At 49.5% G+C, this 25,582-nt stretch overlaps 1 protein-coding gene across 7 annotated transcripts in view; it reads left to right on the forward strand.

Moving 5' to 3' along the window:
- The window catches only part of skap2 (src kinase associated phosphoprotein 2), a 1,200,731-nt gene that overhangs the window by 943,216 nt on the left and 231,933 nt on the right, over positions 1 to 25,582 (forward strand). For all 7 annotated transcript variants that reach the window (XM_072509431.1, XM_072509435.1, XM_072509432.1 and 4 more), the window contains exon 9: positions 22,709 to 22,831. In XM_072509431.1, the coding sequence (XP_072365532.1) occupies positions 22,709 to 22,831 (123 nt within the window). The remainder of the gene's footprint in view (positions 1 to 22,708; positions 22,832 to 25,582) is intronic.

Below are 25,582 nucleotides of genomic sequence, written 5' to 3' on the forward strand. Positions count from 1 at the left end.
AATATTTATTACTGTCGCAAGTGGGTTTACATTAACACTGCAATGAAGTTACTGTAAAAAGCCCCAAGTCGCCACATTCTGGCACCTGTTCGGGTACACTGGGGGAGAATTCAGAATGTCCCCCGGTGCAATTTAAAATTGTCCGACGTCAACCGATTCGTTCGGACACTCGCCACTGGTGCCTGGTACAAGAACCGGACCCAATCAATAAAGCCCCGCCCAAACCCGAACTGCCCCAACACCTCCCACAAATAGTTGCATTCCACCCGGTCGAAGGCTTTTCTGTGTCCATCGCGACCACTACTTCCACCTCCCTCCCCTCTGGGGGCATCATGATCATGTTTAAGAGCCTTCTAACATTGGCTGTTAGCTGTCTGCCCTTAACAACCCCGTCACAATCTTCTATCCTTGAGGCCAAGATTTTAACCAACTGTTTGGCATCAACATTGAATAGGGAGATTGACCTGTATTATCTGCATAGCTCAGGGTCCTTCTCCCACTTCAGGATCAGTGAGATCGAGGCCTGGGACATAGTCGGGGGAAGAACCCCCCGCTCCCTTGCCTCATTAAATGTCCTCACCAGCAGTGGGCCCAGCATCTCAGAGAACATTTTGTAAAATTCCACTGGTCCCGGGGTCTTAACTGACTGCATTGCCTCTAGCCCTCTGCTATTTCAACTCACCCAGGAACTGCCTCATCCTCTCTACCCCAGCTGGGGGTTCCGACTCATATAGCTGGTATAAAACTCCTTAACCACCCCATTCACCGCTGCAGGGTCCAAGACCGTGTTCCCAGCTCTGTCCTTCACTCTACCTATCACCCTGGCCGCCTCCCTTTTCCTTAGCTGGTGTGCAGGCATTCTGCTGGCCTTCTCTCCATACTCATGTATCGCCCCTCCTTGCCTTCCTCAGCTGCTCCACCGCCTTCCCCGTAGACAACAGACCAAATTCCATCTGTAGCTTCTGTCGCTCCTTAAATAACTCGGCCTCCGCATATCTCCTGTCTACCTGGAGTATTTCCCCAACCAACCTAACTATCTCTGCTCTCTCCACCTTCCTCTTGTGGGCCTGTATAAATATTAGCTCCCCTCTAACCACTGCCTTCAGCACTTCCCAAACCATTGCTGCCGAGACTTCTCCCATGTTGTTTATTTCCAGATAGTTCTGGATGGACTCCCTCACACGCCTGCACACTCCCTCGTACACTAACAGCCCTACGTCCAATCTCCATTGCGGTCGCTGGCCCCCCTCCTTGCACACCTGTAGATCCACCCAATGTGGAGCATGGTCCGACACAGCAATCGCCGAATACTTGGTCTCAACCACTCCTGCCAGTAGAGCCCTGTTCAGAATTTTAAAAATCGATCTGGGAGTATACTTTACATGCAAAAAGAAAGAAAACCCCTTCACCTTTGGCCGACCAAGCCTCCATGGGTCTACCCCATCCTTCTGCTCCACGAACCCCTTTAGATCCTTCGCCATTGCTGGTACCCTCCCTATCTTTGAGCTCAACCGGCCCAACATTGGATCAATGACCGTATTAATGTTCCCCCCCCCCCATGATCAGCTTGTGTGAATCCAGTTCCAGGATCTCCCCAAACAACCGTCTTATAAACTCCACATCATCCCAGTTTGGTGCTAGACATTCACGAGCACCACCAGTGTCCCCTCCAACTTCCCACCCCCCATATCTGCAACTATTTTCCCCGCCTCAAATGACACCCATTTATTAATCAGGATCACGACCCCCCCCCCCCTAGTCTTAGAGTCCAACCCCGAGCGAAATACCTGCCCGCCCCACCCCTTCCTCAATCTGGTCTGACCTGTTACCCTCCGGTGTATCTCCTGTAGCATTGTCACGCCCGCCTTCAAACCCCTCAAACAGCCTCCTGTCGAAATATCCAAACATCCCATTCACCCCCGCTGGGTCCAAGACCATGTCCCCCCCCCTTCCTTCATTTTCCCCATCTCCCTCGCTGCCTCCTGTTTCCTCAATTGATGCGCCAGCATCCCGCTCGCCTTCTCCACATATTCGTAGACCATCCCCTTCACCCTCCTCAACTGCCCTACCGCCTTCCCCGTGGATAAAAGCCCAAACTCCATCTGCAGTTTCTGCTGCTGTCTCAACAACCCCGCGTCTGGGGCCTCCGAATATCTCCTGTTCTCATGCAAGATCTCCTCCACTAGCCTCTCCATCTCCGTCTGCCCCGTCTTAACCCTGTGAGCCTGTATCGAGATAAACTCCCCTCTCGCTACTACCTTCAATGCCTCCCACAACGTGGCTGCTGAAACATTTCCCGTGTCATTCAGCTCCATATACCCCCGAACGGCTGCCCTCACCCCCTCACAAACCTCCTCATCCGCCAATAGCTCCACATCCAGCCTCCATGGCGGGCACTGACCCCCTCCCCTATTTACCTGCAAGTCCGCGGCGCATGGTCCGACACTACAATTGCCATGTACTCCAAACCGACCACCCCTGCCAACAACGTCCTAGCCATCACGAAAAAGTCGATTCGGGAGTGTGCCCTGTGTACATAGAAGAAAAACAAAAATTCCTTCGCCCTTGGCCTATCAAACCTCCACAGATCCTCCATAAACCCTTTCAGCTCCTTCGCTATCGCTGACACTCTCCCTGACCTCGGACTCGACCGATCCAGCCTTGGACCCGGAACTGTATTGTGTACCCTCCCGTCCCCGCCGTTATCAAGCAGTGCGAGTCCAGGTACAGGATCTTCCCCAACCCCCGCCTCATGAACTCCACATCGTCCCAGTTGGGAGCATAAACATTCGCCAACACCACCGGCATCCCTTCCAATTTCTCAGTCACCATCACATACCTTCCCCCCAGAGTCTGCCACTATGCTCCCCACTTCAAAAGCTGCACGTATATTAATCAATATTACGAACCCACTCGTCATTGAGTCTAATCCAGAATGAAATACTTGCCCTACCCACCTTTTCCTAAGCCTAGTTTGATCCCCAATCTTCAAATGCGTTTCTTGCAGAAAAGTCATGTCCGCCTTTAAACTCCTCAGATGTGCGAATACACGAGCCCTCTTGACAGGCCCATTCAACCTTCTCTCATTCCATGTGATCAGCATGGTTGGGCCGATCAGCCATATCCCTTCCTGGGCCAGCTTCCAGCCCGCGTCCCGCATCTCCTCAGGCCCACCCTCGGATGTCCACCGTCATCGATCCTCCCCATCCCATGCTTCAAAAACCCCTCCCCTGTCAGCGCCCCCCCCCCCCCCGGGGCCACAAAACAACAATCCCAACCCCCTTCACCTGCTCATCCCCACTACGCTTCCGTGAACTAGCTCGCCCAGCTAGCCTGGTCGCCCCTGCCCATGGCGCCTAGCATTAAACCCCCCGAGATCCCCAGCTCAAACACTATCCCGGTGCAAAGAACAACACCAACCCAAAAACAAAGAAAAGAGCAACCACCCATCCCCCACAGAAAAACAATGGCCAAAGAAACCAAAAACAGACCAAAAAGAACAGAAAGCGAACACCTCCTCAGAAGTTCAATGTCCTCCTCCTGCCAGTCCATTGTCTCTGACAAACGCCATCGCTTCCTCCGGCGTCCCAAAATAAAGTTCACGACCATTATAAGTCGCCCATCGCCGAGCCAGGTACAGCATTCCGAATTTCACCCCCTTCTTAAAGAGGGCCATCTTCACATTATTGAACCCCACTCTCCTCTTGGCCAGCTCGTGATCCTCCCAGGTACATTGCCTCATCTGCCTGGCCAACTCAGGATCCGCTCCTTATCCAGGAATCGGTGTAGCTGCACCACCATTAGACTCGGCGGGTCGATCCCCTGCGGCATCCTCATCAGCGCCCTGTGCCCCTGGTCCACCTCCAAAGGTCGTTCAAAGGCCCCCTCTCCCAGCAACGTCTCGAACATCCAAGGCCGGTACGAGCCAGTGTCCGCTCCCCCGCTGCCCTTCGGCAGCCCCACGATCCTCAAATTCTGTCTCCGGGAGCGATTCTCCAAATCCTCCACCTTCTCTTGCAGCCGCCTCTGAGTATTTCGCATCACCCCCAACTCACCCGCCATCGAGGTAAACTTCTCTTCGTGCTCCCCCACCAACTCCTCCACCTTCTGGATCGCCTGGCTCTGTGCCTCCAGCCTCTATTCCAGGCGGTCGATCCCTGCCTTAATCGGATCCACCACCCCTGCCAGAGTCCCCTTCCTCTGCTGGGTGAACGTCTCATTCAAGAAGCCCCACCAACTGCTCCGTCGACCATTGAAATGGTAGGGTCGATCCCTGACCCTCCGCCGCCTTCCCCTGTGTCGCAGGTACAGCTTCTCGCTCCAACTGCTCCTTTCCTTTAAAACCACTCCTGGTCCACAAATCCATCCACCGGTGGGGCACCCTCTGCTTCCACCATTCCTGCCCCTTTTTTGCTCAACACATCCACCCGTTAACCAGGGAAAATGTCCAAAATTACCAGCGGGAGCAGGAGCCACCAAATGAGCGTTGAATAAAAAGTGTTCTTAAGCAGAAGTAGACAGTCTACAGAAAATATTTGCGCTGTTTAATATCTGTTATAAAACACCTACATGCTAAGGGGAGGACAAGGCACCCATGGCTGATGAGGGATGTCAAGGACAGCATAAAAGCTAAAGAAAAAGCATACAAAATGGCAAGGATTTGTGGGAGGTCAGAGGATTGGGAAGCCTTTAAAAGCGAGCAGAGGATAACTAAAAAAGCAATAAGGGGGGAGAAGATGAAGTATGAATGCAAGCTAGCTAGTAATATAAAGGAAGATAGGAAGAGTTTTTTTTTCAATATATAAAAAGTAAGAGAGAGGCAAAAATAGACATTGGACCACTGGAAAATGTGGCTGCAGAAGTAATAATAGGAAACAAAGAAATGGCAGACGAACTGAATTGTTACTTTGCATCAGTCTTCACGGTGAAAGACACCGGTGGGATGCCAGAGCTCCAGGAGAACCAGGGGGCAGAGGTGAGTGCAGTGACCATTACTAAGGAGAAGGTTCCGGGGAAACTGAAAGGTCTGAAGGTGGATAAGACACCTGGACCGGATGGACTACACCCCAGGGTTCTAAAAGAGATAGCTGATGAAATTGTGGAGACATTGGTAGTGATCTTTCAGGAATCACTGGAGGCGGGGGTTTCGGAGCTGGCATCGGGCAGGGATTAGAAGAATGGGGGACCTGTTCATCGATGGGATGTTTGCGAGCCTAGGGGCGTTGGAGGAGAAGTTTGGGCTACCCCCGGGAAACGCTTTTAGGTACATGCAAGTGAGGGCGTTTGTGAGGCGGCAGGTGAGGGAATTCCCGCTGCTTCCGGCACGTGGGATTCAGGACAGGGTGATTTCGGGTGTATGGGTTGCAGAAGGCAAGGTTTTGGCGATTTACCAGGAGCTGCAGGACGAGGAGGAGGCCTCAGTGGAGGAGTTAAAGGACAAGTGGGAGGAGGAGTTTGGGGAGGAGATAGATGAGGGTCTGTGGGCTGATGCCCTGAGTAGGGTTAATTCTTCCTCCTCTTGCGCCAGGCTCAGCCTAATACAGTTTAAAGTTACTCACAGAGCGCATATGACAAGGGCGAGGTTGAGTATGTTCTTTGGGGTGGAAGACAGATGTGGGAGGTGCTTGGGGAGCCCAGCAAATCACGTCCATATGTTCTGGTTGTGCCCGGCGCTGGAAGGTACTGGAGGGGTTTTGCGAGGACTATGTCCAAGGTGGTGAACGCCCGGGTCAAGCCGAGCTGGGGGGGTTAGCATTATTTGTGTATCGGATGAGCCGGGAGTGCAGGAGGCGAAAGAGACTGGTATTCTGGCCTTTGCGTCCCTGGTAGCCCGGTGGAGGATTTTGCTACTATGGAAGGATGTGAAGCCCCCTAGTGTGGAAGCTTGGATCAATGACATGGCAGGGTTCATCAAGCTGGAGAGGATAAAGTTTGCCTTGCGAGGGTCTGTGCAGGGGTTCGTCAGGTGGCAACCGTTCCTAGACTATCTCGTGGAGCGTTAGGAGGAGGTCAGCAGCAGCAGCCGCGGGGGGGGGGGGGGGGGGGGGGGTTCTCTTGGGGTGGTGTTTGGGTTAAGGTGTTTTTTTTTTCCTATTTGTGCTTTTTTCTGTTACATGGGGGGTTACGGTATATGGGGGAAATCCAATGTATAATTTCTACTTGTGTTCTTGTCGCTTTCTTTTTGTTGGGGGTGTTTGTTGAAAACTTGTTGAAAAACTTGAATAAATATATTTTTTAAAAAAGGAATCATTGGACGCAGGAACAGTCCCAGAGGACTGGAAAGTGGCTAATGTAACACCACTGTTCAAGAAGGGAGGGAGGCAGAAGATGGGAAATTATAGGCCGGTTAGCCTGACTTCAGTCATTGGTAAGATTTTAGAGTCTTATTAAAGATTAAATCGTGAAGTGCATGGTAAAATTGGACTGAGTCAGCACGGCTTTGTCAAAGGGAGGTCGTGTCTGACAAATCTGTTAGAGTTCTTTGAGGAGGTAACAAGGAAGTTAGACAAAGGAGAACCAGTGGACGTGATTTATTTAGATTTCCAGAAGGTCTTTGACAAGGTGCCGCATAGGAGATTGTTAAACAAGTTCAAAGCCCATGGTGTTAAGGGTAAGATCCTGGCATGGATACAAGATTGGCTGACTGGCAGAAGGCAGAGTGTGGGAATAAAGGGATCTTTTTCAGGATAGCAGCCGATGACTAGTGGTGTGCCTCAGAGGCCTGTGCTGGGACCACAACTTTTCACAATATACATTAATGATCTGGAAGAAAGAACTGAAGGCACTGTTGCTAAGTTTGGAGATGATACAAAGATCTGTAGAGGGACAGGTAGTATTGAGGAAGCAAGGGGGCTGCAGAAGGATTTGGACAAGCTAGGAGAGTGGGCAATGAAGTGGCAAATGAAATACAATGTGGAAAAGTGTGAGGTTATGCACTTTGGAAGGAGGAATTTAGGCATAGACTATTTTCTAAATGGGGAAATACTTAGGAAATCAGAAGCATAAAGGGACTTGGGAGTCCTTGTTCACGATTCTCTTAAGGTTAATGTGCAGGTTCAGTTGGCAGTTAAGGCAAATGCAATGTTAGCATTTATGTCATGCGGGTGAGAATACAAGACCAGGGATGTACTTCTGAGGCTGTATAAGGCTCTGGTCAGACCCCATTTGGAGTATTGTGAGCAGTTTTGGTCCCCGTATCTAAGAAAGGATCTGCTCACCTTGGAAAGAATCAGAGGAGGTTCACAAGAATGGTCCCTGGAATGAAGAACTTGTCGTATGAGGAAAGTTTGAGGACTCTGGATCTGTACTCGGAGTTTAGAAGGCTGAGGGGGGATCTTATTAAAACTTACAGGATACTGCGAGGCCTGGATAGAGTGGACGTGGAGAGGATGTTTCCACTTGTAGGAAAAACTAGAACCAGAGGACACCATCTGAGATTAAAGGGACGATCCTGTAAAACAGAGATGAGGAGGAATTTCTTCAGCCAGAGGGTGGTGAATCATGTGGAACTTTTTGCCACAGAAGGCTGTGGAGGCCAAATCACTGAATGTCTTTAAGACAGAGATAGATAAGTTCTTGATTAATAAGGGGATTAAGGGTTATGGGGAGAAGGCAGGAAACTGGGGATGAGAAAATATCAGCCATGATTGAATGGTGGAGCAGACTCAATGGGCCGAGTGGCCTAATTCTGCTCCTATGTCTTTTTTTAAGATAATTTTTATTAAAGGTTTTCATAAAATATCAATAACAAAATGAGAAAGAAAAAAGAACCCAACAGGGGTAAGTACAAAACACAATCTAAAAAAGCAACCCCCCCCCCCCCCCCCCGTACCTAAATAATAAATTAACATTAACACCCCGACTTAAGACAACAGGTGTATACACCCCCTCAGACCCTTCCAGTGTAAATAACATAAACAAAAATAAAGTAAACCCCCCCCACCCCCCGAGCTGCTGCTGCCATTGACCAATGTCTAGCGTTCTGCCAGAAAGTCTTAAGAACGGTTGCCACCGCCCAAATAACCCTTGTACCGACCCTCTCAAGGCGAATTTCACCCTGTCCAATTTAATGAACCCTGCCATATCGCTGATCCAGGATTCCACACTTGGGGGCCTCGTATCTTTCCACTGAAGGAGAGTCCTCCGCCGGGCTACCAGGGACGCAATGGCCAGAATTTCAGCCTCTTTCGCCTCCTGCACTCCCGGCTCCTCTGCCACCCCAAATATTGCGAGCCCCCAGCCCGGTTTGACTCTGGATCCTACCACCCTCGACATCGTCCTCGCTACGCCCTTCCAAAATTCGTCCAGCGCTGGGCATGCCCAGAACATATGGGTGTGATTTGCTGGGCTCCATGAGCACCTAACACACCTGTCCTCAACCCCAAAGAACCTGCTCATCCTTGTCCCGGTCATGTGTGCCCTGTGCAGCACCTTAAACTGTATGAGGCTGAGCCTCGCGCATGAAGGGGAAAAGTTCACCCTCCCTAAGGCATCTGCCCACGTCCCCTCTTCGATCTCCTCTCCCAACTCCTCCTCCCACTTACCTTTCAACTCCACCACCGAGGCCTCCTCCTCCTCCTGCATCACCTGGTAAGTTTCCGAGATCTTCCCCAATCCCACCCACCCCCCCAAGAGCACCCTGTCCTGTACTGTGTGTGGCAGTAGCCGTGGGAATTCCACCACCTGCCGTCTGGCAAACGCCCTTACCTGTAAGTACCTGAAGGTGTTCCCCGGGGGGAGCCTGTACTTCTCCTCCAGCTCACCCAAGCTCGCGAACTTCCCGTCCACAAACAGGTCCCCTAACATTCGTATGCCTGCCCTGTGCCACCCCGAAAACCCTCCACCTGTTCTTCCTGGGGCGAACCGGTGGTTCCCCCGTAATGGGGTCCACGCCAAGGCCCTAACTTCCCCCCCATGCCGCCTCCACTGCCCCCAAATTTTGAGGGCCGCCACCACCACCGGGCTCGTGGTATACCTCCTCGGAGGGAGCGGCAGCAGCGCCGTTGCCAGCGCCCCCAGACTCGTACCCACACAGGACGCCGTCTCCAGCCTTTTCCATGCAGCCCTCTCCCCCTCCATCACCCACTTGCGCACCATTGTCGCATTGGCGGCCCAGTAGTACCCACAGAGGTTGGGCAGCGCCAGCCCCCCCCTATCTCTACTCCGCTCCAGGAACACCCTTCTCACCCTCGGAGTCCCTCGCGCCCACACAACCCCCATTATACTCCTGTTAACCCGCCTGAAAAAAGCCTTTAGGATAAACACGGGGAGGCACTGGAACAGGAACAAAAACCTTAGGAGCACCGTCAATTTGAGTGCCTGCACCCTACCCACCAGGGACAGAGGCAACGCGTCCCACCTGTTGAACACCACCTCCATTTGCTCCACCAGCCTTGTAAAGTTAAGCCTATGCAGGGCCCCCCAGCTCCTGGCCACCTGGACCCCCAAATATCTGAAACTCCTCTCCGCCCTTTTTAGTGGGAGCTCGCCAATCCCCCTCTACTGGTCCCCTAGCTGAACTACGAACAGCTCGCTCTTCCCCATATTGAGCTTGTACCCCGAAAAGTCCCCGAATTCCCTAAGCATCCTCATTACCTCTGGCATTCCTCCCACCGGGTCTGCCACATACAGCAGCAGGTCGTCCGCATAAAGCGACACCCTGTGCTCCTCCCCACCCCGCACCAACCCCCTCCAGTTCCTCTACTCTCTCAGTGCCATAGCCAGGGGTTCAATCGCCAGTGCGAAGAGCAGGGGGGACAGGGGACACCCCTGTCTTGTCCCTCGGTGCAACCGAACGTACTCGGACGTCCTCCTATTTGTGGCCACACTCGCCATCGGGACTTCGTACAGCAGCCTAACCCACCTGACAAACCCCTCCCCAAACCCGAACCTCTTCAGCACCTCCCACAGGTACCCCCACTCTACCCTATCGAAGGCTTTCTCAGCGTCCATCGCCACCACTATCTCCGCATCCCCCTCTCTCGCCGGCATCATGATAACGTTCAAAAGCCTCCGCACATTCGCGTTCAACTGTCTCCCCTTCACAAACCCCGTCTGGTCTTCATGGATGATCTGCGGCACACAATCCTCAATCCTCGTGGCTAAGACCTTCGCCAGCACCTCAGCATCTACATTTAGCAAGGAAATCGGTCTGTAAGACCCACATTGCAGGGGATCCTTGTCCCGCTTCAGGATCAAGGAGATCAGTGCCCGGGATATCGTCGGGGGTAAAGCCCCCCCCCTCCCTTGCCTCATTAAAGGTCCTAACTAACAGCGGGCCCAACAGGTCCATATATTTTTTATAGAACTCGACCGGGGAAACCGTCCGGCCCCGGTGCCTTCCCCGCCTGCATGCTTCCTATCCCTTTGATCAGCTCCTCCAGCCCAATCGGGGCCCCCAGTCCCGCCACCAGTCCCTCTTCCACCTTTGGAAACCTCAATTGATCCAGGAAATGGCCCATCCCTCCCTCCTCCCATGGGGGCTCGGATCGGTACAATTCCTCGTAAAAGTCCCTGAAGACCCCATTGATGCCAACCCCACTCCGCACCACGCTCCCTCCCCTGTCCTTAACTCCCCCGATATCCCTAGCTGCGTCCCGCTTCCGAAGCTAATGCGCCAGCATCCGGCTTGCCTTTTCCCCATACTCGTAGACCGCCCCCTGGGCCTTCCTCCACTGCACCTCCGCCTACCTGGTGGTCACCAGGTTGAATTCGGCCTGGAGGCTGCGCCTCTTCCTCAACAATCCTTCTTCAGGTTCTTCCGCATACCTCCTGTCTACCCTCACCATCTCCCCCACCAGCCTCTCCCTCTCCCCCCGCTCCCTCCGCTCCTTGTGGGCCCTGATGGAGATCCCCCACCAGGCTCTCCCCTCACCACCGCCTTCAGTGCCTCCCATACCATCCCCACTCGGACCTCCCCGTTGTCGTTGGTCTCCAAGTACCTCTCTATACTTCCTCGGACCCGCTCGCTCACCTCCTCGTCCAACAGCCCCACCTCCAACGCCACAGCGGGCGCTGGTCCCTCTCCTCCCCCATCTCCAAGTCCACCCAATGCGGGGCGTGGTCCGAAATGGCTATTGCTGAATACTCGGTATCCTCTACTCTCGCTATCAGCGCCTACTCAAAATGAAAAAGTCGATTCGAGAATAAGCCTCGTGGACATGTGAGAAGAATGAAAATTCCCTAGCCCCCGGCCTTGCAAATCTCCAAGGGTCCACCCCTCCCATTTGGTCCATAAATCCCCTCAGCACTCTAGCCGCCACCGGCTTCCTACCCGTCCTAGACCTGGAGCGATCCAGTGCAGGATCCAACACCGTGTTAAAGTCTCCCCCCATTATCAGGGCCCCCACTTCCAAGTCTGGGATCCGACCCAACATACGCCGCATAAAACCCGCATCATCCCAGTTCGGAGCATACACATTGACCAGTACCACCCTCTCTCCCTGCAACTTACCACTTACCATTATGTACCTACCGCCATTATCTGCCACAATGCTCGACGCCTCGAATAACACCTTCTTTCCCACCGAGATCGCCACCCCTCGATTTTTGGCATCTAGCCCCGAGTGAAACACCTGACCTACCCACCCTTTCCTCAGTCTTACCTGGTCTGCCACCTTCAGGTGCGTCTCCTGGAGCATAACCACATCTGCCTTGAGCCCCTTCAGGTGCGCGAACACGCGGGCCCGCTTAACCGGCCCATTCAGTCCCCTTACATTCCAGGTTATCAGCCGGATTAGGGGGCTACCCGCCCCCCTCCGACTAGCCATTAACCCTCCTCGGCCAGCCATGCGCCCGCACCCCACACCCGGCCCGTTCCCCACCGCGGCATACCCCCGTCTTGACCCACCCCACTCGCTCCAGCTCCTCCTTGATCTTAGCAGCAGCAACTCGATTTCTCCCCCCCCCCCCCCCCCCCCGGCTAGGACCCATCCTAGCTGGTTTACGCCCCCCCATTGCACTTCCGCAAGTCAGCTGACCCCGGCCACTCCCGCTTTCCCTTCGACTCCTCCCATTGTGTGGCACACCCTCCTCTCCGCTCCCCATTCACAGGCTCTCCCCCTCCATTCTAAGCACGGGAAACAATCCTCGCTTCCCCCCCCCCCCCCAGTCTTCGGCGCGGGAAAAAAATCCCGCGCTCTCCACCTACCAGGCCCCGCCACCAACCAAAACAGTGCCCAACCCGCCCCATCCACCCTCCCAAACCCGAAAGAGAAAAACACAGAGAAAAAGAAACCCAAAACAATGCAAAGGCCCCGCCCCGAACCAAAAATAGGCATAACATATCCACCGCAGTCCCCAATCGCCCATCCCGACCCTCAGTCTGTGTCCAGCTTCTCGGCCTGACCAAAGGCCCACGCCTCCTCCGGAGACTCAAAATAATGGTGCCGATCCTTGTAGGTAACCCACAATCGCGCCGGCTGCAACATGCCAAACTTCACCCCCTTCCTGTGCACCACCACCTTTTTTGTCACCCCGCTCCTAGTTAAAGCCATATACTGATGGGGAGCTATTATTAACTCCTTCCCACACCGGGAAACGTCGAAAAAGTGCCCTTGGGGGCCCTGAAAAGAGCCCAAAAGTCTCGAGAGGGAATCCTTTTGGCAGTGTTCGCTTCACCAATCTGCCCCAAAATGTCCGTGGAAACTCCTGAAAAAGGTCTGAGAGTCCGTTCCAGACGGGAGCTGCCGAATGCGTGACCTACTCCTCCATGGCTGCCACCGGAAGCCTCGTCCCCGCTTTGTCATTGGCCCTGGTGAGATCTTTTCACAGTTGTTCCCTCTGCTGTTAGAATTCACTTTTGATAAAGGTCCTCAGGACTGTTTGCAGCTTTAAGCTTGCCCTTCCCCCGCTTGCATGCTGCAAACTGCTGCAAATGCTGTTTATCCTGTTGCAGCCAAATCTTCCACTGCTTCTGCCGGGCCTGGCAGCCAAAAGACACAACACTCCTGGGGGACACCATCAGGGAAGTGTTGCAGTCCTCTTGCCACACCGGGAAATGTCAAACAAATGCCGTGGGGGCCCTGCAAAAGAGCCCAAAAGTCCGTTCCAAGCGGGAGCTACCGAATATGCGACCTAGCTCTGCATAGCCGCACCCGGAAGTCCTGCTCCTATGTCTTATGGTCTACATGAACAATAACACTATTGGTAATTGTCATTATTTGTTGCTACTAATAAATCAACTGATTTTGCAATATTCTACAACTCTCATTATGGTGGAACAGTCTTCCGCCGTCTTGGAAATATTCGCGAAACACTCGCCAACCCTTCTATTACTCTATTTCACTCTCTTGAAACCTATGTCTTCAACTAATTATTTGGTCACCTCACATATAAGTTTCACTGGAATATTTATTTTATTCATTCACAGGATCACTGGCAAGGCCAGCATTTATTGTCCACCACAAATTGCTCTTGAGAAGAAGGTAGTGAATCACCTTGAATGCAACTGAGGGTAGTTTGCTAGGCAACTCCAGAGGACAGTTAATTGTCACCCATATTGTTATGGGCCTGGAGTCGTATACATGGGCGGCACGGTAGCATAGTGACTTGCACTGTTGCTTCACAGCATTCGGGACCCGAGTTCAATTCCCGGCTTCGGTCACTGTGCGGAGTCTGCACATTCTCCCCGTGTCTGCGTGGGTTTCCTCCGGGTGCTCCGTTTTCCTCCCACAAGCCCCGAAAGATGTGCTTATTAGGTGAATTGGTCATTCTGAATTCTCCCTCAGTGCACCCGAACAGATGTCTTAGTGTGGCACTGAGGGATTTTCACAGTAACTTCATTGTAGTGTTAATGTAAGACTACTTGTGACACTAATAAAGATTATTATTATAGACCGATTGGAAATCCAGGACTTGAGCCAAAAACCAAATACTACACTCTCTAGTTCAGTACTGAGGGATGTGCATTGTTGAAAACACCTTCCTTCAAATGAGACATTAAACCAAAGCCTTGTCCATTCTACCAGCTTGATGTAAAACTTCCACCATAATGTTAAAGAAGAACAGGGAAATTATCCTCAGTGTTTGCCCAATATTTACCCCTCAGTCAACAACACAAGAACATCTATCTGGTCATTATCCCATTTGTCTTTGTGAGAGTTTGCCATGTGCAAATTAGTTGCTGCATTACAACAGTGTCAATTTAAAACAAAAAGTGCTTCATTGACTGTAAAGAACTTTGGGCCATCCTGTGGTCAGGCCAACTGTTATTTGAATCCTAGTCTGTCTGTCTTTACTTTGCTTTGCAAGGCATCAAGCTCCATCATTTTCTTAAGATTTCCTTGTTGACCTCCAAAACCTCCATGAGACTTTATGGACTATCAGCAGCAGCAGAATTGTATTCAGCCACACACTCTGTAATCTCATGACTTGGTATATCCCTCGCTCACAGAATCAACCATGGTTCAATGAGGAGTGCAGGAGAGTATGCCAGGAGCTGTTTCAGGCATACATAAAAATTAGGTGAAGCTAGAACACATGCATGCTAGACAGCAGAAGTAGTGTACAATATATGGAGCTAAGCAATCCCACAACCAATGGATGACATCAATGCTCTCAACTCCTGTCACATTGAATTGGGAATGATGATGGATGGTTAAACAACTAACTAGGGGAGGAGGCATCAGAATCATTTCCAACCTAAATGGTGGGGGAGCCAGCGACATCAGTGCAAAAGACCAGGCTGAAATATTGGCAATCATCTTCAATTTAGTGGCCAGCTCCTGGGGTCCCTACCATCAGTTACCAGTCTTCAACCAATTTGATTCACTCCATTTGAAGTGAAGAAATGGTAAAAGGCACTGGATACAGCAAAGGATATGGATCCTGACAACAACCTGGCAGTATATGGAAGGCTTGTGCTCCAGAATTGGCCGGGCCCATAACCACATTGTTCCAGTACAGCTACAAAACTGGCATTTATCCAACAACGTGGAATGTTACCCAGATAAATCATGTCCACAAAAATCAAGACAAATTCAATCTGGTCAATTGACTTCTCATCAGTCTATTCTTGATAATCAACAACGTGTTGGAGGGTGTTGTCCGCAGTGCTACCAAACAGCACTTGTATAGCAATAATCTGCTCACTGATGCTCAGTTTGGGTTCCAGCAGGGCCACTCGGCTCCTGACCTTTTTCTGGCCTCAGTCCAAAGGTGGGGAAATGTGGTGAACTCAAAATGTGAAGTGAGAATGATTGGCCTCAATTTCAAGGCAGGATTCAATGTAACATCCAGGAACCTGAGCAAAATTAACGCAGCTGCTTCATCAATGACCTTCCCTCCATCATGAGGTCCGAAGTGGCGATGTTCGTTAATGATCACAGGGTTTAATATCATCGCAACCCCTCCGACACTGAAGCAGTCCATGACTCATACGTAGCAAGACATAGACAACATTCAGGCTCAGGTTGATGAATGGCAAGCCACACATGACAGACAATGACCAGCAACAAGAAGAGATATAAGTGACTTGGATGAAAGGACTGAATGCATGGTTGCTAAATTTGCTGATGACATAAAGATAGGTGGAAGAGTAAATTGTGAGGAGGACTTAAAGAGTCTTCAAAGGGGTTTGGATACCTCATCCACTTCTGCAGAAAGAATAGAAAAGCAGTATATTATTTATGTGGAGAAATATCTGGATTTCCTGGTACATGAATTTTTTTTTAGAAAATATTTTATTGAGGCATTTATAATTTTAACAATTTTCAAAATCAAATGTCAATAAAAACAAAAACACAACAATATAACCAACAAACTCTCCGAGCACAAACCCCAGCCAACATGGCTTACACAAACAGTGACACCCTCCCCAACTACCCCTCCATTGGTTCTCCGGTCCTTACTCGTCTCTCCCATACCTCCCATTTCCCCCCCCCCCCCTCTTCTCCCCACTGCTGACAGCTTAATTTTTCTCAAAGAAGTCGATGAACGGCTGCCACATCCGAGCAAACCCCTGCAACGAACCCCTCAAGGCGAATTTAATTTTCTCGAGTTTGAGAAACCCTGCCATGTCGCTAACCCATACCCCCAACTTCGGGGCTCCGAGTCCATCCATCCCAATAAGATCCGTCTCCAGGCCACCAGGGAGGCAATTGCCAGGACATCGGCCTCTCTCACTCCCTGGGGTCTCAGGTCTTCCGACACACCAAAGATCACCACATCTGGACTCGGCACCACCCTCATTTTTAAGACCGCTGACATGACATCAGCAAACCCCTGCCAGAAACCCCTCGGACATGCCCAAAACATATGGGCAGGGTTCGTAGGACTGCCCCGCACAGCGCCCACACCTATCCTCCACCCCCTCGAAGAACCTTCTCATCTGGGCTGCAGCCATATGTGCCCTGTGGACCACCTTAAATTGTATCAGGCTGTGACGTCAGCAAACCACTGCCAGAAACCCCTCAGCCTCGGTCATGCCCAAAACATATGGACATGGTTTGCAGGACCCCCCGCACATTCCTGGTACATCAAAGTCAGAAGGTTAGCATTCAGGTACACCAAGTGATTGGAAAGGCAAATTGAATGTTGTCATTTATTGCAAGGGGAATGGCGTATAAAAGTAGGGAAGTCTTGCTGCAACTGTGCATGGAATTGGTGAAATCGCATCTCGAGTACAATGTACAGTAGGTCTCCTTACTTGAGAAAGGATATAATGGCATCAGAAAAGTTCAGAGAAAATTCACTTGACTGATTCCTGGGATGAAGGAGTTATCACATGAGTAAAGATTGGGCCGGTATCCATTGAAGTTTAGAAGGTCTTATTAAAACATACAAGATCCTGAGGGGAATTGACAGGGTGGATGATGAGAGATAATTTCTGTTAATGTCTTATTAATTACATTGTTGAGGTATAAATGGCAGTTGTTAAATAGTGATGGATTTTTGTACACTTATAAATGAAGGTAGCTAGAACACTAAGATGTTGGAATAGTGAGGCTGTGAACTAAGTCAATACATTTTCTCCAACAAAAAAAGCTACAGTTAGTTTTAACTTCTTCAACTGGTGTGCATCCAGTTAACTGTATCCCGTTGTGGGAAAGACTAGAGCTAGAGGGCAGAGGTTAAAATCGAGGTGAGATTTTTTTTCTCTGAGGGTTGTTCGTCTGTGCAATTGTCGTCTTCCCAGGGAGCAGGGTCATTGAATATTTTTAAGACTGAGTTAGATTCTTGATTGGCCAGAGAGTCAAAGAATATAAAGGATAGAGAATAAGTAGAGTTGAGGCCACAACATATCAGCCATAATCTAATTGAATGGTGGAGCATGCTGGAAGGGGCGAATGGCCTACTTGTGCTCCTAAATCAGATGCTTGTATGTAAGAGAGAATTTAACCATCTCCCCCTGACAATAAATGCGATTACCATTGTTGAATTCCCCCACCACCAATTTCCTAAGGATTAGCCAGAAACTTAACTGGAACTGCCATATTAATACCGCGGTGACTAAAGCAGGCCCTAGGCTGGCAATTCTGCAGCAACTAACCCACCACCTAACTCCCCCAAAGTCTGTCTATCATCTGCAAGTTACAAGACAGTAGTGTCTGGATAAGTGCAGCTCCAACAACACTCGAGGAACTTCGAATCCTGCCACTATAGATGGTGAAATTTGAATTTTAAAAAAAATCTGGAATTAAAAGTCTAATGATGATCATGGAACCATTGTCGATTGTCGTAAAAACCCATCTGGTTCACTACTGTCCTTTAGAGAAGGAAATCTGTCATCCTTACCTGGTCTGGCCTATATGTGACTCCAGACCCACAGCAATGTGGTTGACTCTTAACTGCCCCCGCAAGGGCAATTAGGGATATGTCAGCCAGCAACGCCCACATCCCACGAACGAATTTTTAAAAAACTTGAAACAGTCCAGGACAAATCAACTTGCTTGATCGTCACCCCATCCATTGACTGAAACATTCACTCCCTGCAACACAAATGCACAGTGGCACGAGTGAACAGAATTTTTCGGGTCCTGCCAGTGGCAGGAATTGTGGCACCTGGGATCAGTGAGGCCAAAAGTCGACAGTCGTCCAGCAATAAAGCAAGTTGCAATCTTCCCTTCAGCATTTTCATTAATAGGCTACCAGACCAGAATCTTACACTCCCTTGAAATCCATCAACAGGAAATCAGACCGTTCTGTTTCCCAACCTGCAAACTTGGTATGCACCTGGTGTGGGAGATCTTTTTCATTACCTGCCACTAGACTCTGCTTTTGCCATTCGCATCACTCTTTTCTCTCGGGGCTAGCAGTATATCGTGCAGCAGATGGCTTGCACACGAAGGAATGGGGGAGGTTGGAAGATACAAAGGAATGGGTGAATCAGAAGCTGAGGTTAAGGGTGATGGGTCCAGCAATGGACAATTAAGTAAGTGGGGCCCTCTGAGGAAGGGCAACCTCCACAAGGGAGTGGGTCAGTTGCTGTCAGATATGATGGCGGGTGGCTGACTTCCTAAATCCACCACAAAATTCAACGTGACACCTCGGCTGCATAATTAGTTAATTGGGCATTGTGCGATTTTTTTTTTTTTTTTTTTTTTTTTTAATTTAATTTAATTTTTTTTTTTTTATTTTTTTTTTTTGTTGGGTTTACCTGCTTAACGTGGGAGTCCTTCTGATTTACTGACCCTGCCATGGGACTTGAAGCAGAAGATCCCAACTATATGTGGAGTAAGGGCAAACTGCATCCTTATTATCTTGAGGTGAAACTAAAAATACACAGACAAGGCGAGAAGAACCATTCATCATTTTTCAACCTGTTCTATTTCCCACTATCACCTGTCATCTTGGCTCAGTTATTCTAAGTCAGAACATTGTGGGATCAAATTTAATTCCTGGGATTTGGGTTATTACAATTATGTTTTCTAGGATTGTTAGGTTTTGGGACTGTGGGTGGATTTTACACGCAACCCATCCTGTGTTTTGCGGCGACCGAGATGGCCCACCATTGGCTGGCAGCGGGATCTTCTGGTCCCGCCGTTGTCAATTGGGTTTCCTGTTAAATGTATCCCTCACTCCCAGGAAGCGCGCGGCAGAGGTGTGCCATCGGTGAGATCGGAAGATCCTGCTGGGTGGACAGCAGGAAAAATTCTGGCCATGCCTTTATTTTAGTTTAAAATGAATGGAGTCGTGTGATCTGTTCTGAAGTCTGCCTGGCAACAATCTGGCTGTCAAACGGTTAAAGGAAGGGACTAGATTGTTTTGATGGTAAGAAGGTGTAAGGTGTTCACATTTGGAGGTAGTGGCATCAGCAGCTGTATTTAGTGTGGTTAGACTGCGAGGGTGAGATTCTTCCAAAAGGTATCTAGTGTGGTAGCAAGCGGGAACTGTCGGGAGCTTCCTGGCGCTCGGCCCAGCGAGGCCGGGAATGTTATTCAATGTTAATTGGTCCACTTAACGAGGTCCCATGGGCTTCATGCCACAAACTAAGGCTTGCCAGCCGATTTGCCGGGACCTACGCTCGCCAGCCCTTCGATTACAAGGTCAAGCAGCACTTAAACAGCACTTGCACAGCCAACCCACCTGAGCTCAAATTCATGGTGCCAAGAAGACCGGCGGCAAGATTTGGAGACGTGGACCTCGGGAGGCCAGAAGGGTCCCCTGAGTATTCCGGAGGGGTGAGCCCACAGGGCAGCAAGTGCCGCCTGGGACCAAATTGCAGGGGCCATCGGCTCGGGAAGCATGACCAGGAAGACTGGTCTCCAGTGCCGCAAGACGCTCAACGACCGACACCGGACAGCGCAGGTGAGTTGACAGCAAAGCCCTTCTCATCACTCACCCACCCCCCCCCCCACCCCCGAGACTTTTCCACCCCCATGCGCGTATCCACCCCCCCCCCCAAAAAACCCTCCATGCGGCCCATAACCCTCCCGTCACCTACCTCCTTCACCTCACACAACCATTCCATCGCACCCCCCCCCTCCCCCCTCCCCACTTTTAACCATGTATGTGGCTAACGATGCCTCTCTGTGTCTTCGCAAGGAGAAGCTCTCCCACAATCGCTGGCAGAGGGCCCAGACTGGCAGAAGGGTGCCGGACATAGGAATCCTCACGACCTTCGAGGAACGGACCCTGGAGGTGACTGGGATGGCTGAGGACAGACCGGTCACATATGACCCCACCCGGAGGACCTGTCAAACATGAGTTGTTATTGCCATACAGACTGACCCATCCCTCCAACTGACCACATGTCCGTTCTCCCACTGGTCATCCAGTTGACGGCACCTGCCCATCCGGGGTGGCCCTCTCCCCCTGCCTCCCATGAGACCACCTCTGAGGAGAGCTCCAAGGATGCCACGATCGACACGTCACAGCTATCATCCCACCCTCCACCAGCGCTGTTACATGCACCTCAGTGGAAACGTTAGCAGTCAGGCTTGTGGGCACAATCTGGTGAGCACTACACAATTGCTGATTTAAATCAGGTGGAGGCAGGATCACCCAGGCGAGACAGCAGTCGGAGGTCTACTGGACTAGCCAGATGCTGAACCTATGGAACAGGTATACCGGGAGCTGACAGAGGCATTAGGGAGTCGCTGGGAGATGTCAGTGACACTACAGCAGGTCCATAGCTGATTGGAGGAGTCCTGGAGGCTATGGGCGGAGGAGATGTCACTGGCAATGCATGGCACTGAGGCCAACACTGCAAGGGTGGCGACCACAGTGGAGAGTCTGGTGCACAACGTCGACAGCATTAGTGGAGGTGTCTAAGGCATGGAGCAGTCGGTGACGGACCTGGCTGAGGGCCTCTACAGAATGTCCAACTCGCTGGGGGATGTGACCCAGTACCAGTCTTGATGTGTTGTGCGGGATGTTATGCGCCAGGTTTAGAGAACCCCAAAGTATATCATGGGAGTTCACCTGACCCCCAACTTTTAATAGATTGTGGTATGGGGAGCATATGGCCCACTCTACAGGTGTGGTACAGCAGAAATGTAAAAGTAATTTTTAAAGCAAGGCAATGTTTATTCTATGAACTCAAGTTAACCTTTTTGAAACATACAGTGAACATCTTAGCAACCATCAATGCAACCATCAATTCAAATACAACCCCCAAAGAATGCAACACTAAGTAATGATTAAGCTGTCCTTTTAACATCCATCAGACTTAAAAAATCTTCAAAACAGAAAGAAATCAGGCTGAACTTCACTACTGAGAATATTTATAATTCTGAATTCACCAAATGATCCAGAGATAGTCTTTTGATGGCAGAGAGAACAGCAGTACACCTGCTTGGTCTGGCTTCAGCTCCAACACTGAAAACGAAACTAAAACACACCCTGCAGCAAACAGCCTAAAACAAAAGTAAAAAGCTGACAGACAGCCCAGCTCCACCCACTCGCTGACATCACTGCAGTAGTAAACACCCATTTCTTAAAGGTACTCTCACTACAGATATTTATATACACACCCATTTATAAACACCCATTTCTTGAAGGTACTCTCACATGACCGGGACATGTCCTGTTCCAAGATGGGAATGGCCAAGGCGCTGCGGAGATTGTCCCAGTCGCAGTGGGCATTGCTGAGGTACTGCAGAGCATATCCCAATCACTGAGGAGCATCACCATGGTGCAGACAATGGGGAGCTGGCAGAGCCTCATGATGCAGGGGCAGCTGGGGCTTGAATCAACTGTTTCTGAATGACCCATCCCTCCCACTGACGCCAGCGTGGGAACTGTGGCATTTTTTGACACAAAAATCGGCGTTGAGCCTTCACCCATCCTGCGACCGGTGAGGGGCTAGCAGGCACGCTGGTTAAAAACTCACAGCTCCCATGACATAAACTGCTGAAGAATGGCCAGGTCCATGGCCGTGCATGCTCACGGCGATGACCTACAGTGGTCGCGGCGTAAAACATGGCGCCGGCCAAGCATGGACCCGACCTGCTAAATCCTGCCCCCTTGAACACCCGCCACCAGTCCCCCGATCCTCGCGGAAGCCCCCCTCCGGCCCGCCACAGCATGGCTGCCAGCCGACTGTGGCGGTGCTGGACACAGTCTGCAGCCGCCATGTCGGGTTCCCGACCGCTGAGACCACATGACAACCGTGCGGCTGGAATCATTTTGGAGTGATTTCTCCGGGAGAATTTAATATCTACTTCAGTGGCATTGTATTAGATACCTGTAAAGTGAGGTTTTTATTTGGTTTTGTGTGAAGGGAAAGTTCTGTTTTGTAATTTAAAGTATACGTTGCCTACAAAAAAGGTTTTTAGGCAACAGTGCTTTTAGTCTGATACTGGTGGATATCTTAAATCATCTTGTGGTGTCATCCTTTCAACCATCAGCTGAAAGTTTGAATTTCTTTTAAATCATAACAAAGTTGCAACTTCAGTGCAGTATGAGAGAGTGCTGCATTGCCTCAGACACTATTTCTGGATAAGATGTTAACTGTGGCTCACCAGCCTATTTTGAAGGTTCCAGTGGAGTAAAAAATCCCATGGTACATAAAAGAATAGAGTTAAATTTGGGCAAAATTTCTTGGCAAACTCTCATTCTCCCTCTTGCAGTTTGGTGATTCCTCCAAACTATAGCATAAAACATTCTCATACTGAGTGGAATGCTGAAGCAGTTTTCTTTTAAGACTTCTACTAATGCTGCCCTTGTTAAGGCTATGCAGAGGAATCACTTGAATTGATTGATTATTTTATTGAGTTTTCTTCAGCGTTTTAGAACCAAATATTTCACTAATTGTTTTGTTAAATAGACAGGGAATCTGGTGTGATCCCAGAAGATGATGAAGAAATGTATGATGATATAGATCCAGAAATTAAGGATGACAATTTCAACCAAATGGCAACAGATGATGACATTTATGAAGAGCTACCAGGTTTGTGTTTTCAAAATACTTAAGTGATGTCAACAAAAAAGTGAATATGTTCAAAATGATATAATTATATTCAGTAAATGTCCATACAGAAATTCATTTCGGATACATTGCTCGTTCATTAAAAAGTTACATATGTATGAATGATACCAACAAAAAGAAAATGACCCTATCACAGAGGCCTAACTTTAATTAAAATATGTATTAAAAATTATTTGAATATTAAAATAATCAAGTCAGTGAGTCCTGCCATGGGTGCATATCTTTATCTATACATCAAACTCCTCTTAAACGTTCTTATAGAGAAGGGTACAAACAAGTTCTGGAATGGATGCAATTCCATCAGATTTAAAGTAACTACCATGGGACAAAAAAGTGTGATTAGCTAACTGGATAATTCCTTGAATTAATTTAAAATGAATTACACTGTAGGGAATACAGCAAGACCAATGAATGGAAGGGAAGCGAGGAATCTGGAAATCATTGCTGATTTCTGCATGTTATATAAGATTAAGGCATCAGTGCAGTAAAATAACTTTATTGTGTAATCCAAATTTATTTATTGAAATTTCTGTAGGTTTGAAAGCTGGCAGTAATGAATGCATTGCATACAGAAAGAATGTGTGTGTGTGTAAAGGTCATGGTCTGTTTAGTGCCTGTCAAATGGAATGGCATGTGCACATGTGTTGATCAGGTCAGCAGGTGGAACAGAGGAAATAATATTGTTCTGTATTATCATAGTTTCATATTCTCAAAGACTATGAACTATTGTAAATCTAAGCATGTTCCACTATTCTCATTCAAATAACTCGGGAGTTTGAATCGGAGGAAAGTTGGAATACACTGCAGCCCCCGCATGTCCACCTCCCTCTCTCCCTCCATCCCCTCTGCACCAATCCTGACCGTTCCCCCTGCACCCCTAGCCCAGTCGGTGCCCGACACTGCGGGGGTGGGTAACGATTACTGGCGCTACCCATGCCAGCAGTATGCTCTGCAGCCCCGTCTGGCACCCTCTTTGTAGGGACTACTGTGGGTGCCCCCCATGGGTGGGCTGCGTGATGCCTGTCCAGCAGTGTGGCACCAGGTTGTGGGAGAGGGATGGGTGGGGATGGGGGACCCATACAGCTGGTGTCACTCTGCGCAATCACGTGCTACGGTGGATGGCCAGTGGGGTGCGCAGCAAGATGGCTGCTTGTAGGCCGAAGCAATGGTGGTCTCTGCCTGGACACACTAATCCACGGCCCATCCCCTGGTCGCCCCCTCCTGCTACCCCACGATCCTGGCAGGTGCCTGACCCCCCCCCCCCCAATGTCTGGGAACATGTCCTGCCCTTCTCCCTTTCCCTCAGCAGCAACTGCATCTGTTTCCTGATTTTGAAAACCACAAGTGAACCTCGCCATCAGTGCAAAACATTTCTAAAGCAACTGTCCAATCCTCCTGCATTCTTTCTGTGCATGCTTTTAAGGTGCTCTTCAAGGAGGGGATCATGTGTCTACTCAACTTGAGCTTCACACTAACAGTTTAGAACCTTAAATACATGATTATTTTTTAACTCACTATTGTCAATGCAGAAGTAACTTTTGCAGTCTATTCAAATAATAATTAATGGCAATGTGGTGCACTTGGACCAGCTTTGTAGTTCTATGGCATCCATTGCAAGCAGCAAAAAAAACACTTGTTCCACATAAAATTACCAACAAGGTTGCTGCTGCTGCTAAGCTTTGTGTGTGCCACAATTTCATCATGGTAGAAAATACAAAATGGCAGTTATTTAATTTGTCGACTAGTTGTGGTTATGGAGAAGCACTGGGAATCAGATTATTTGAGTAGAATTGGCCAAGAACTGCATTGTGTTTACTTTCTAAAAAGTTGAGTTGTCCTGAAATTATTATTTTCCCTTCTATTTATTAGAAGGAGGGCGGCATGGGGTACAGTGGTTAGCACTGCTGCCTCACAACTCCAGGGATCCGGGTTCAATTCCAGCCATTACTGACTGTCTGTGTGGGGTTTCTTCCGGATGCTTCGGTTTCCTCCCATAGTCCAAAGATGCGCAGGTTAGCTGGATTGGCCGTGTTAACTTGCTCCTGCGTGTCCAAAAGGTTAGGTGGGGGTTACTGGGTATACAGGGATAGCAGGAAGACGTAGGCTTAAGTAGGGTGTGTCACAATATGTGGATATTGTAAAGCACTTAAAGGGTTAATGTAATGTTACTACTCTAGTCACTAGATGGTGAACAGACCAGAGAGTCCATTAGTGCAAAGTTCACAAATCAAGGGCGGAATTCCCCCCCCCCTCCCCACCCCCCCACCACCACCACCACGCCGGGGGAGTGTGACAGAGAGTGTGACTAGATGCTGTAGAGCAACCATATAATTATCACATGCCTACTTGACCTCTGGGAGATAGATGGAGATACATTGAGAGAGTGGAAGAGAGCAAGACGACTTCTGGGAGCTAGATGGAGATACATGGAGAGAGTGGAAGAGAGCAAGACAGAGTAGTTGTGAGATAGTTGAACTAATAATATAGTTAATAGTGTAGATGTGTAGTCATCTTCACTTAACTAATTCCTTAGTAATATGTTTGAATCTAATTCAGTGTAGTGTAAATAAATTAGCTTTGTTTATTAAACACAGCCTGCTGTTCTTCGTTAGCACTACAACCTTCGCCATCCTGAAAGAACAAAAATAAAGAACACAACACGGTACTAGGTGTGATTGCTAAAGGTTTTCAGTTAGGTTGAGTTAGATTAGT

The sequence above is a fragment of the Scyliorhinus torazame genome, chromosome 6 (genome assembly GCF_047496885.1).
Source record: "Scyliorhinus torazame isolate Kashiwa2021f chromosome 6, sScyTor2.1, whole genome shotgun sequence".
Lineage (NCBI taxonomy): Eukaryota > Metazoa > Chordata > Chondrichthyes > Carcharhiniformes > Scyliorhinidae > Scyliorhinus > Scyliorhinus torazame.